Source organism: Capricornis sumatraensis, chromosome 1 (genome assembly GCF_032405125.1).
Source record: "Capricornis sumatraensis isolate serow.1 chromosome 1, serow.2, whole genome shotgun sequence".
Lineage (NCBI taxonomy): Eukaryota > Metazoa > Chordata > Mammalia > Artiodactyla > Bovidae > Capricornis > Capricornis sumatraensis.
Window position 1 is genome coordinate 91,374,972 of NC_091069.1, and position 14,926 is coordinate 91,389,897.

Below are 14,926 nucleotides of genomic sequence, written 5' to 3' on the forward strand. Positions count from 1 at the left end.
AATCTTAAATTACCAAAACAATTAATGATACCTGTCTTCATATAAAAATTGTATATTTTATCTAGAATATAAGAAATAATACACAAACGTCATTTTAAGTCCCTGTTAAAATTATTTTAAATTTCCATAAGCAGAGTAAAAAAGTTACACAGATAAATGTTACTCTAAACTTATTCAAGAGTTGTAGATTAAGATGGTGAACTGAACATATATCTAATACCATTCCTTCTCGAAACTCCACTAAAAGGGAAGAAAAAAAGAAACTCCTTTTTGTAAGAGGCATAAACAAGAGGCGAGAAGTTGGAACAACAGGAACTTAATTTTGGAAACTGGAAAGTAGAAGAACAAGAGCTAAGAATCAGATTTGGAGACCGTCCCCCGAAGTGTGAGAAAAAGGCTCAAGAGTTCGACATTTAGCATTCAGTGTTCATGCTGCTGCTGTTGCTGAGTCGCTTCAGTCGTGTCTGACTCTGTGCGACCCCATAGACGGCAGCCCACCAGGCTCCCCCATCCCTGGGATTCTCCAGGCAAGAACACTGGAGTGGGTTGCCATTTCCTTCTCCAATGCATGAAAGTGAAAAGTGAAAGTGAAGTCGCTCAGTCGTATCCGACACTTCGCGATCCCATGGACTGCAGCCTACCAAGGCTCCTCCGTCCATGGGATTTTCCAGGCAAGAGTACTGGAGTCAGTGTTCATACAGTAAGCCTAATATAAGTCAGCACCTGTATGATAACTGTGCCTGACATCCCTTCTGCTTTACTCTCTCCCCAAACAGCTGAATTCCAGAGTGCTACAATTCCTAGGTATACAGTAATTCATAAACTCTAAGTTAATGGGGCAGTGATTCTCAAGGTGTGGCCCATGGTATTCTGGGGATCCAGGAGACTCTTTTAAAAGACTGGACATCAAAACTATTTTTTATAATAGTGATAAAACATTATTTGCCTTTTTAAATTAGGTTGACATTGATACTAATAGAACAAAAGCAATGGGTAAAACATCAAGCTGCTTTATTATGCCAAGGTGGTATGAACTGTATTAATAGTAACTATGTTCTTTACTACCATACACAGAAAAGAAAGAAAAACACCCTCCTGTTTCACATAAAAACGTCCTTAATGAAGCAGTTAAAACGACTGATTTTATTAAGCCTCAACCTTTGAATATGACTTTTAATATTCTGTGTAACAAAATGCAAAGTACACAGAAAGCATTTCTTCTACCTTGATTGAATGGTTATCCCAAGGAAAGCCCGTGTACAACTGCTTAAGTGAAGAGTTGAATTAGATGCTTTATCCATGGAACACCATTCTTACGTGAAAGAACAAATGAAAAACTATAAGTATTCACAGTTAGGTACTGATAGGCAACATGACTGAAAATGAATGAAATGAGCCTGTTGCTTCAAGAAAAACAACTCACAGTATTTCTTTCAAATTACTAAATGCTCTCTCAAGCAAAAAGTATAATTTTGGTAAACTTACATCCAACACTGTAATGTTGACATTTTCTGCTGAGATAGGTGATATTAATGAATGTGGTTTTCTGATATCGTAGAATAAAACGTGTCAACATTTGGAAGTTCTGCAAACCTCACTGAATGAGTGTTTTCTAGATGACTATGCATGGGTAAAAGATCCATTCAAAATGAATTTCAATGAAACAGAATATAAAAAGTTCACTAATATGGTTTGAGATTCCTCACAAGAAAACTTTAAGAAACTATTTCCTGTTGAGGGCACCCAAAGCTGGTGCTCTGGGAATACCCAGAGGAACAGGGTTGGGAGGGAGGTGGGGGGGGGGTGTGTTTAGGATAGGAGGGACACATGTAGAACTGTGGCTGATTCATGTTGACGTATGGCAAAAACTATCACAATACTGTAAAGTAATTATCCTTCAATTAAAATTAATTAATTGAAAAAAGTGATGGTATAGGTCAGACAACATGTCTGATTTTTGGCAAATTATAAATATTAACGAGACAAAAAAAAATCTATTATATTATCTCTTGAGTGTTAATGTAGTATCAGAATAGAAAAACCACAATCATCCAAAAAAATGTGTTAAAATATCCTTCCTTTTCAAATTATATACCTGTATGAGGATGTATTTTTTCTATATACTTTATCCAAAGCGATATATCCTATAACAATTGAATGCAGAAAGCAGATATCAGGATCCAGATTCCACTAACCCAGATATTAAAGCTACTTGCAAGAATGTATAACAATGCCTTTTCCTCAATTTGTTTTTAAAAAGTCTTCTTTAAAATGCATATTTATGTTAAAATGTATTTGATTTGCTTTTAGTTTTAAATGAATAAACACACATTAAAATTTTTTTATTTTTAATTTCTAACATGATAATTTTGTTTGCTTTAACTTTTTTGGTCACAAAATGAGGCATGTTTATTCCCTGACCAGGGACTGAACTCACACCCCCTGCAGTGGAAGTGTGGCATCTTAACAACTAGACCACCAGGGAAGTCCCCATGATAAACACTGGCAAACACAACCTACATTAAGCTCTATGGTTCAGTTCAGTTCAGTCGCTTAGTCGTGTCCGACTCTTTGAGACCCCACAGACTGCAGCATGCAAGGCCTCCCTGTCCATCACCAACTCTCAGAGCTTACCCAAATTCATGTCCACTGAGTTGGTGATGCCATCCAACCATCTCATCCTCTGTCATCCCCTTCTCTGGCCTTCAATCTTTCAAAGCATCAGGGTCTTTTCAAATGAGTCAGCTCTTTGTATCAGGTGGCCAAAGTACCAGAGTTTCAGCTTCAACATCAGTCCTTCCAATGAATATTCAGGACTGATCTCCTTTAGGATGGACTGGTTGGGTCTCCTTGCAGTCCAGGGGACCCTCAAGAGTCTTCTCCAACACCACAGTTCAAAAGCATCAATTCTTTGGCAGTCAGCTTTCTTTACAGTCCAACTCTCACATCCATACATGACTACTGGAAAAACCATAGCCTTGACTAGACAGATCTTTGTTGGCAAAGTAACGGCTCTGCTTTTTAATATGCTGTCTAGGTTGGTCAAAACTTTCCTTTCAAGGAGTAAGCATCCTTTAATTTCATGGCTGCAGTCACCATCTGCAGTAGTTATTTTGGAGCCCAAAACAAGAAAGTCTGCCACTGTTTCCCCATCTATTTGTCATGAAGTAATGGGACCGGATGCCATGATCTTAGTTTTCTGAATGTCGAGCTTTAAGCCAACTTTATCACTCTCCTCTTTTAATTTCATCAAGAGGCTCTTTAGTTCTTCTTCACTTTCTGCCATAAGGGTGGTATCATCTGCATATCTGAGATTATTGATATTTCTTCCAGCAATCTTCATTCCAGCTTGTGTTTCATGCAGCCCAGCATTTCTCATGATGTACTCTGAATATAAGTTAAATAAGCAGGGTGACAACATACAGCCTTGACGTATTCCTTTTCCTATTTGGACCCAGTCTGTTGTTCCATCTCCAGTTCTAACTGTTGCTTCCTGACCTGCATACAGGTTTCTTAAGAGGTCTGGTAATCCCATCTCTTTCAGAATTTTCCACAGTTTGTTGTGATCCATACAGTCAAAGGCTTTGGCATAGTCAATAAAGCAGAAATAGATGTTCTTCTGGAACTCTCAGGCTTTTTCGATGATCCAGCGGATGTCGGCAATTTGATCTCTGGTTCCTCTGCCTTTTCTAAAACCAGCTTGAACATCTGGAAGTAAATGGTTCAAGTACTGTTGAAGCCTGGCTTAGAGAATTTTGAGCATTACTTTCCTAGCATGTGCTGCTGCTGCTGCTGCTGCTAAGCTGCTTCAGTCATGTCTGACTCTGTGCGACCCCATAGACGGCAGCCCACTAGCGTGTGAGATGAGTGCAATTATGCAGTAGTGTGAGCATTCTTCAGCACTGCTTTTCTTTGGGATTGGAGTGAAAACTGACCTTTTCCAGTCCTGTGGCCACTGCCGAGTTTCCAAATTTGCTGCCATATTGAGTGCAGCACTTTCACAGCATCATCTTTCAGGATTTGAAATAGCTCAACTGGAATTCCATCACCTCCACTATCTTTGCTCCTAGTGATGCTTCCTAAGGCCCATTTGACCTCACATTCCAGGATGTCTGGCTCTAGGTGCGTGATCACACCATCATGATTATCTGGGTCATGAAGATCCTCTTCATACAGTTCTTCTGTGTATTCTTGCCACCTCTTCTCAATATCTTCTGCTTCTGTTAGGTCCATACCATTTCTGTCATTTATTGACCTCATCTTTGTATGAAATTTTCCCTTGGAATATCTAATTTTCTTGAAGAGATCTAGTCTTTTCCATTCTGTTATTTTCCTCTAATTCTTTCTATTGATCACTAAGGCTTTCTTATCTCTCCTTGCTATTCTTTGGAACTCTGCATTCAAATGGGTATATATTTCCTTTTTGCTTCTCTTCTTTTCACAGCTATTTCTAGGACTTCCTCAGACAGCCATTTTGGTTTTTTGCATTTCTTTTTCTTGGGAAAGGTCTTGATCCCTGTTTCCTGAACAATGTCACGAAACTCCGTCATAGTTCATCAGGCACTCTGTCTATCAGATTTGGACCCTTAAATCTATTTCTCACTTCCACCATATAATCGTAAGGGATTTGATTTAGGGCATACCTGAATGGTCTAGTGGTTTTCTCTACCTTCTTCAGTTTAAGTCTGAATTTGGCAATAAGCTCTATGGACCTGAGATCAAAAGTTTGAGGACTAAATAGAGAATAAATTGTATGCTTCCCTATAAAGCTCTAAGTTATTTATAAATGATGGGATTTTTTCTTTCCTCTTTCTCATAACATTTAGAGTATACATAATACTAATATATAGGTCACCTTGAAAGAAGCAGCATAAATTCAAAGCAGTTCTGGGGCAACAAACAATTATAATGAACATAGTTACTAATAGTATCTGCAATATCAAAAATAAAGCTTACCATAAAAAACAAAGACTATTTTCAAAATTAACTACTTACTTCTCCACCAAGAACTCTAGCCAGTAAGAAAATCGTTAGTGAACCAAATATCCAAATGGTTATAATCCATGAGACCACCTTAAGAGAAAAAAATTCATGCAATTAATATCTGTGTTACCAAATAAGCTGAAAATTTCCCATGAGCTCAATTCTCTACCATATAAGGTATTTTGGTATCACTGACTTTAGGTCATAGGCAGTTTGGGTTCCCAGGTTATCTTCCCAAAACCGAATAAGAATATAATATATAATTTTACATCCAAACTGAAAATTTGGCAATGATCAGTTACTTAAAGAAACCTCAGTATTTTAAGATCTATGATAAAAGATGACTGCAAAAAGAGAGCAAAGTGTTGACTCTCAACTCCCGCTTTACAGCATTCTACATGGTAAATTTATCTGTGAAACAAGTTACTAATCTCAGGAGGTCTCTAAAATTTACATTAATTACACATTTATCCAAGTAATAGAATGTGGGCAACACCTCAGACAATTTTAACTCTTGAGACTTGACATAATAATGATACATGCATAAATGTCCAAGTTCTATCTGCTTGAGGGGGTCTAGAAATAAAGATACCCGGTAGCAACGTAAGAAGACTAACTGCCCAGTTATGGTGCATGATGTGTGTCCTTAGTCGTGTCAGATTCTTTGCGACCCCATGGACTTGTAGCCCATCAGGCTCTACCGCCCACTGGATTTTCCAGACATGAGTTGCCATTTCCTTTTCCAGGGGATCTTCCCGACACAGGGACCGAACCCACGTCTCTTACATCTCCTGCACTGGCAGGTGGATTCTTTACCACTAATGCCATCTGGGAAACCCAGACACTTACTGGTTTCTAAATATTCCCCTATAAAAGGAACTAGGATTCCCTAGGGAAATGACTGATTCCAGGACTGGGACAGGGAAAATGAAAGATGAGTCCAGAATCCACTGTGGAGTCAAGAAGAAAGTAAGCACTCAAAAAAGGATGGGAATATGTCAAAAGGATACCAAAGCTAACCTGAAGGAGCTTCCAGTAGCTAAAACTACAACAATCTAAGCAATAAAATACATGATTATACTGGATTGTAGTCCATAATCATAAGGGATTTGATTTAGGTTGTACCTAGAGTGCCTGACGAACTATGGATAGACGTTCGTGACACTGTACAGGAGACAGGGATCAAGACCATCCCCATGGAAAAGACATGCAAAAAAGCAAAATGGCTGTCTGAGGAGGCCTTACAAATAGCTGTGAAAAGAAGAGGCGAAAAGCAAAGGAGAAAAGGAAAGATATAAGCATCTGAATGCAGAGTTCCAAAGAATACCAAGGAGAGATAAGAAAGCCTTCCTCAGTGATCAATGCAAAGAATTAGAGGAAAACAACAGAATGGGAAAGACTAGAGATCTCTTCAAGAAAATTAGAGATACCAAGGGAACATTTCATGCAAGGATGGGCTTGATAAAGGACAGAAATGGTATGGACCTAACAGAAGTAGAAGATATTAAGAAGAGGTGGCAAGAATACTCAGAAGAACTGTACAAAAAAGAGTTTCATGACCCAGATAATCACGATGGTGAGCCAGACATCCTGGAATGTGAAGTCAAGTGGGCCTTAGAAAGCATCACTACAAACAAAGCTAGTGGAGGTGATGGAATTCCAGTTGAGCTATTTCAAATCCTGAAAGATGATGCTATGAAAGTGCTGCACTCAATATGTCAGCAAATTTGGAAAACTCAGCAGTGGCCACAGGACTGGAAAAGGTCAGTTTTCATTCCAATCCCAAAGAAAGGCAATGCCAAAGAATGCTCAAACTACCACACAATTGCACTTATATCACGTTAGGAAAGTAATGCTCAAAATTCTCCAAGCCAGGCTTCAGCAATACGTGAACCATGAACTTTCAGATGTTCAAGCTGGTTTTAGAAAAGGCAGAGGAACCAGAGATCAAATTGCCAACATCCGCTGCATCACTGAAAAAGCAAGAGAGTTCCAGAAAAACATTTATTTCTGCTTTACTGACTATGCCAAACCTTTGACTGTATGGATCACAGTAAACTGTGGAAAATTCTGAAAGAGACGGGGATACCAGACCACCTGACCTGCCTCTTGAGAAACCTATACGCAGCTCAGGAAGCAACAGTTAGAACTGGACATGGAACAACAGACTGGGTCCAAACAGGAAAAGAAAGGAGTGCGTCAAGGCTGTATGGGGTCGCACAGAGTCAGACACGACTGAAGCGACTTAGCAGCAGCAGCAGCAGCAAGGCTGTATATTGTCATCCTGTTTATTTAACTTATATGCAGAGTACATCATGAGAAACGCTGGGCTGGATGAAGCACAAGCTGGAATCAAGATTGCCAGGAGAAATAACAGTAACTTCAGATATGCAGATGACACCACCCTTGTGGCATAAAGTGAAGAGGAACTAAAAAATGCCTCTTGATGAAAGTGAAAGAGGAGAGTGAAAAAGTTGGCTTAAAGCTAAACATTTAGAAAACTAAGATCATGGCATCTGGTCCCATCACTTCATGGCAAATAGATGGGGAAACAGTGAAAACAGTGGCTGACTTTATTTTGGGGAGCTCCAAAATCACTGCAGATGGTGACTGCAGCCATGAAATTAAAGGACGCTTACTCCTTGGAAGGAAAGTTATGACCAACCTAGATAGCATATTCAAAAGCAGAGACATTACTTTGCCAATAAAGGTCCGTCTAGTCAAGCCTATGGTTTTTCCAGTGGTCATGTATGAATATGAGAGTTGGACTGTGAAGAAGGCTGAGCACCGAAGAATTGATGCGTTTGAACTGTGGTGTTGGAGAAGACTCTTGAGAGTCCCTTGGACTGCAAGGAGATCCAACCAATCCATTCTGAAGGAGATCAGTCCTGGGTGTTCTTTGGAAGGAATGATGCTAAAGCTGAAACTCCAGTACTTTGGCCACCTCATGGGAAGAGTTGACTCACTGGAAAAGACTCTGATGCTGGGAGGGATTGGGGGCAGGAGGAGAAGGAGATGACATGGATGAGATGGCTGGATGGCATCACCGACTCGATGGATGGTGAATTTGAGTGAACTCTGGGAGTTGGTGATGGACAAGGAGGCCTGGTGTGCTGCAATTCATGGGGTCGCAAAGAGTCGGACACACGACTGAGCGACTGAACTGATCTGAATTGAACTGATAGTCCACAAAGTAAAGTAAGTATCTGTCTATACTAACAAAGATAAGTAAGTAATGACAAAGAAAGAATAGCTGTTCCAAAGAGAATACTAATAAATCCATGTGGAAGAAAGGAGGAAAATCATATTCAGTAAACAATATAGTAATAATTATTGAAAGAAGAGCCATCACTAGAAGCTAAAATTAGTGGGCTAAAATTTGATGAGAAACAGAGTGCTTGCCTAGTCACAAAGTATCTCCACAAGACATTTATTATATTAAAAAGGGAAAAATAGCAACTTTACAGTGGAGGAATTGGGCAGATACCACCCCCTTGCCTTACCAAGTGATCAACAATAATAGCACTAGGAATAAGACATATCAGCATCATGTAATGCCTAATAGTATGTAGAGAAGGGCACAATGTCACTTCTTTGATATTCCTGCCAGGAATGTACTACCTCAATCCAGCATGAGAAAATATTAAACAAATTCAAGTTAAGAAACATTCTATGGAGGTAAGAATTTTCTGTTTTTAGCCTTAGAACCCTGCATTCAAATGAAAGATTATATAGCTAAAATTCACTTAGAGATGCTCTGCATGAAGGGTTGGTGGTAGGCAAGAGACCAGAACCTCCATTCAACTTCTTCAATGGTGCTTGTCTGCAACATAATACTTGATATAAATTGATTCAAGGTAAATATTAATAGGACTAGTGTTACATAACATTAAGGATTCTGCTATGGAGAGAATACTCAATTATCGAGTAAGCACAAATTTAATCACAAATGTCCTTTAGGAAAGGAGGCAGAAGGATATCTGACTACAGCAGTGAAGACAATGTGACAATGGAGATTGCAGTGATGCAACCAGAAGTCAAGCAACGCTGCAGCCTCTGACTTGGAAAGAGGCAAGCAACAGACTGTCCTGGAGCCTCCAGAGGAACTAGCCCTGCGGACATTTTGATTCTAGCCCTTTAACACTCAGCTTGGATTTCTGACTTTGAGAACTGTCAAAGAATAAATCTGCATTATGTCACTAAACTTACAGAAATGTATTATAGAACAAAAGGAAACTAATTTATTTCCAAATCACTCTGTGATAAAGAATTATTTTTTACTCCCCTAAAGCCTTAAACTAAAGATGAGGGAGTGATGTGTATATACTGTGTTTTGATGATACAGATAAGGCCTCTGAGAATGGGACATGGTAAAAATGAATACTGATGGAATTCCTGTCATCATTAAAAAGTTTATTTTAAAAAACAGAACTAAAAATGAATAAAAGGTAAAAACATGAGTATTGTTTTTTTTCAATTATTTATTCTTATGGAAAACCAGAAAGGGCATGGGCAGCTGCGAACAGTCCCAACCACTTACCCATTTGCCATATAAATACTAATACTTTTCATGTGAATGATGATGTAGAACAGTTTGCAAGCCATTAATCCAAGGAACCTCCCACTTATTTAAGAACAGTTGTAGGGATGGAAAAGTGAGAAATAATGGGTAAAGCTATAGCATTTTTCAAACATAATGAAGTACTACAGTTAATATTTGTTATTTTAAATTTTAAAACTCTAAACTATTTAGAATTTGTGTAAAGGAAGATGTACTTACCCTAAACTGTCCATATAATGATATCATGGAAAAGAAAAGAACAACAGCCAGAGGACCCCAGAAGTCAGGATTGTCTCTCACCACTTGTCTATTAAAACCAAGTGATGGCATTGGCATCAAAACACATCGAATTTTGTAGTAAATATCCTTTAGATCAATATCCAATTCTTCCCTATAATTTTAAAATGAGAATTCTTAGAAGGCACATACTTTTGAATATTGAGCCAGTTGTAGAAGAATTTAAGAAAAGTTTAAATATAACAGTAGTCTCCACAGGTCAACAAAACATTTGCATTTGAAGTACATTTCCAAGATGTACATTTTCAACATCTCTAAAGTTGGGATACATCTGACAATAGCTGGTGTCTTAACAATTGTTGTCAGTCTGGCGTGAGGACAAGTGCTTCCAAGATCTGCTTTTCCTTTTGCCAGTCTCCTCCAGGCACTACCAATTTGAGACTTTAAATAAAATTCTTCTCTTGAGAATTTTTGGAACCATAGTCTGCAAGTCTATATTCTCATAGGAACTTTTTCTTCCAACACTTCACCCAGTGCCAAACAGACAAGCAAACTTCCTTGCTTTCCCTTTTTGCATGGTTGATCATTTCTCCTTTATCCTTACAATAAGGAGATAAGATAGCCCTTTAATGTTCTAGCTTTATGCTGTCTTAGCCACTTTTTCTCTTTTATTAATAAATGTAAAATAACTGCATCTTATAATCTATAACATCTTAGATTTGATGAAATTCAGTATATTAACATTAAGAAACAGAATGTTCTTAGTACTTGATCTACCAATAATTACTACAGAGAATAACCTGGTAATGCCTTGATTTTACAATGCTATAGGTTGTTCTTAGGGGAGAAGGAAATAGCAACCCACTCCAGTATTCTTGTCAAGAGAATCCCATGGGCAGAGGAGCCTGGTGGGCTGCTATCCAATGGGTCGCACAGAGTCGGACACAACTGAAGCAACTTAGCATGCATGCATATATTGGAGAGGTAAATGGCAAACCACTCCAGTATTCTTGCCTGGAGAACTCCAGGGATAGAGGAGCCTGGCGAGCTGCGTCTGTGGGGTAGCAGAGAGTCAGACACGACTGAAGCAACTTAGCAGCAGCAGCAGGTTCTTCTTTTCAAACTGTTAAATTCTTCACTTTTCCCCCCTAAGTGATACATATGCATGCTATTGATTCTTTACATGTGCTAAGTTGCTTCAGTCGTGTCTGACTCTGCGACCCTATGGACTATAGCCCGCCAGGCTCCTCCGTCCATGGGGATTCTCCAGGCAAGAAAACTAGAGTGAGTTGCCATGCCCTCCTCCAGGGGATCTTCCCAACCTAGGGATTGAATGTCTCTTACATCTCCTGCAACTGGCAGGGGAGTTCTTTACTACTAGCGTCACCTGGGAGCTCAAGGGATACATAATCGCTTAAAAATCTTCAAGTACTATGAAGAAGGTGAAACTATCCCTGTAGTCCTCCCAGGGGTAGCTTGAGAACTGCTATACAGGAGAGAGTTTGGAGAGGTAATCTTTTGGGAATTCTTAGTTTGTCTTAAACGTAATTTTCAATGAGTTAAAAATATTATTCATTATTCCAGTTTTACTAATTACAGGTGACCTTGAACAGTGTGGGGATTATGGGTGCCACCCTCCATCAAAGATACATGTATAATTGTGACTCCCCCAAAACTTAACTGCTAATAGCCTACTGTTGACCAGAAGACTTAGCAATTACATAAAAAGTTGATTAACACATATTCTGCACATCTATATTTTATGCATTCATGATATTTCTAGGCTACACAGTTCACCTGCGAGTTTTTTTTGCACTACTGCAAATCTGAAAAAAATTTTCCAGTACAAGTGCTGAAAATAATCCATGTATAAGTAGACCTACACAGTTCAAACCTCAGTAGTTCAAAGGTCAAATGTACTAGCAAAACTGAAAATAGCTGAAACTTTTGACCAAAAAGGTTAAGGTTTTCCATACCTGTCTTAAATAATATGAAAGAATATAATCATTTCACAGACCAGCTCTAAAATCCAAAAAATATATATTATTTTTACATACAAGAGTGGCTTGTTATCTTCAGGGTCATCATCTTCAACTTCCAAAAGCCAGCCATATCCTCTTTGTCTCAGAAATGTTGTGGCTGTAGATTCTTTGATAAAATCTCCACCAAGGTTTAACTTGACATCTGGGGGTGCTATTGAACCACTGAGATCTTAGGAGAAAAGATGACAAAACTCTAAATCAAGGTAAAATGTGTGGATCTTAACCAACATAAGCAAATATTCAACTAAAAATTGTCATTTGAAGATCTCTAAGTATGAACACCTGCTAGTGCATGTAATTTTCATATTTTATAGTTGCTAGTATTAAAAACAAGACAACAAACACAAAATGGGAGTCACTTATGCTAAGTCCCGTGTCATCAAAGCAAAAATGAATTACAGTTTTGGCTTCTCCCAGAAACAGAATCTTAAAACTAGGGAGTCAGAAATCACCTGGTCATCGTGAGTGAGGTAATCTGCTTGAAAGACACTGCAATCTCCTAAAGGAAAGTGACTTTGCCATAACTAACCCACTTCCAGCTAATACAACTTCCTTTCCCTGCTTCCTTCTGCTTAAAGTCTTTCATTTCGTACAGCCCCTCAAAGCTCCCTTCCATCTGCTAAATGGGATGCTGCCCAATTCATGAATCACTGAATAAACCAATAAAATCTTTAGAAGTTACTCAGTTCAATTTATTTTTTCACCAATAGATACATTCACTTTTATTTTTACAAAAAATGAAAATCAGAGTAGTGAAGACATATGAAAGATTTCACATCTAATTAGCTAACCTTGTACCAGAATCTAGACTTGTTAATGGTAACTTTAAATTTTAAATGGAAGATATAGAAAAATAAATATATTATAGGATATCATTTTTTTTGTTGTTGTTTGGTACATTGGTTGGTTTGGTTTGGGCCACACCTCAAGGCTTGTAGGATCTTAGTTCCCCTACCAGAGATTGAACCCTGACTCTGGAAGCAAAAGCATCAAGTCCTAATCACTGGACTACCAGGGAATTCCCAACAGGATATCATTTTGAATTTCCATCATTATGTACATTATGTGCTTCAGAACAAAGTGACTACATACATTCTTTTTAAAGGCACTGCATATTTATATATGTAAACCAACAGATATTATTATTTGCTAAAGGAAAACCACAGATAATTTCTCCTACTTTTTCATGTACTTCTTTTCTTTTTTTTTAAATCATCAACTATCTATGCTAAGTACTTTATATATTAATGCTTAGTTCTGGATAAATCTAAGTAGTAAGAGTTCCCTGATATTTCAGCTAACTTTTTTTCTTTATATAATTACATCCTTTATCTTTAGTTTTGGCAATTTGGGTAAATTCTAAAAAGCAGTCAAGAGATCCTGTTTATCTACATAACAAAATAAATCCACTCACAGTCTGTACCAGTGCCTCAGAGGTTACAGATAATCACAGCAGTACATGTATCACATGTTCTGGTCAAAAAAAAAAATGGGACTAGGGAAGGACTTGCCTGGGGTCATAAAGGAACTAACTGAAAAACACATTTGTAGGACCAAACATCATGCACTAGTAAACAATCATCAATGCTGCTACCTAGTCACAAGACTGGAGTGGTCCATCAAAAAACAATTTTGGCAATAGCAAGCCAGAACACTCAACACAGACTCTCCTTCCCTGGAGACCATTTACAGTAAAAAGAAGAGCTTAATTTTGCACATCACCTTAAATTTTCTAGGTTAGCTTTTGAAAAATGCTATTTTAAAAATCTGACTTAAAACTTTAATCACTGAGGGGCTCAATTATGGGAATAGTGTGGGGATCATGGGTGCCACCTTCCGTCAAAGATACATGTATAATTTTGACTCCCCCGAAACTTAACCTCTAACAGCCTACTGTTGACCAAAAGACTTAACGATTACATAAAAAGGTGATTAACACATATTCTGTACATCTACATATATTTTATGCATTCATGATATTTCTGGTTCTGACAATTCCTGCAATTATCTGGTTCTGACAACTCCTGCAATTAATCATAATAAAGTTTGTATTCTGAAGCTAAGTTCTAACTTAGCTACTAATTAATACAGCAAATTATTAACGCTTCTGGTCTCCAGTTTCCTATTCAAAGTTCTTTCCATGTTTAACACTATATGACTCTAAGAAGCTTTTAAATGGGAGTTTATTCAGCTAGAGATAAAACCCAAGTACTTTTGAATGCACTGTCCTTCCCTGCTTATGCTTAAAAAATAGTCTCTGTAGATGCTGCCATAGAATCTTTTGATTAAAATACTCTTTCAAAATTACTTTCTGCTTCATCTTACTCTGAGATGAAGATGAAAGAGTTGAAATTTAACTAAAATTCTACTTCCAACAGGTACAAAGAGTGTTTTGTTTTGTTTTTTGCTTTAACAAGAAGATGATTTAGATCAGGAAGTCATTAGTACAACAGTGACATGAAAGGTTTTGGAATTATGAGACAGGAAAGGACCTTAACAACTGTTTCCTGGCCTCTTGGAAAGACTGCACTTAAAGTCCTTTTCTAAACCAAAAAAAAAAAGCTATATAAATCCTAGAGCTAAGGAGTGCTGTGAGAAACAATTGTATATGCTTAGTAGTTTTTCATAGCATGGATGCACAGCCTCAAAAAGGCACCTTTAGCTTACAATTTGGTAGTGTTTTCCATTCTAGGCAATGTAGAAAAACATCATGGACACATACAGGACAATGCTAGAAACAGCAGTTTGACACATCACTCAGTTCTCCCAAGATACAAGTAGATGTGAGTACAAAAAAAGCAACAGAAAAGTTAAAAATAAAAAACTCAGTAGTTATCCTAAAACATGAGCAAGCTAGCACATAAAATACATCGGAAAACAATGAGAAATATTCCAAATTGCTCCAGGAGCACAGCTGTCTTGCATTAAACCAGAACAGAAAGAAGCTAGCTTGATCAACTCCAGCATAGGTATCCAGAATTACAGGGCTTCCTAGGTGGTGCTAGTGGTAAAGAATCTGCCTGCCAATGCAGGATACACAGGGACACGGGTTCGGGAAGACCCCCTGAAGTAGGCAATGGCACCCCACTCCAGTATTCTTGTC

The 14,926-nt window shown here is 38.1% G+C and overlaps 1 protein-coding gene across 3 annotated transcripts in view; it reads right to left on the minus strand.

Annotated features, from left to right (window-relative positions):
* Positions 1-14,926, minus strand: part of YIPF4 (Yip1 domain family member 4) — a 40,192-nt gene that overhangs the window by 9,552 nt on the left and 15,714 nt on the right. For all 3 annotated transcript variants that reach the window (XM_068981376.1, XM_068981360.1, XM_068981367.1), the window contains exons 2-4: positions 11,839-11,992; positions 9,764-9,935; positions 4,996-5,073 (exon numbers count right to left, since the gene is read on the minus strand). In XM_068981376.1, the coding sequence (XP_068837477.1) occupies positions 4,996-5,073; positions 9,764-9,935; positions 11,839-11,992 (404 nt within the window). The remainder of the gene's footprint in view (positions 1-4,995; positions 5,074-9,763; positions 9,936-11,838; positions 11,993-14,926) is intronic.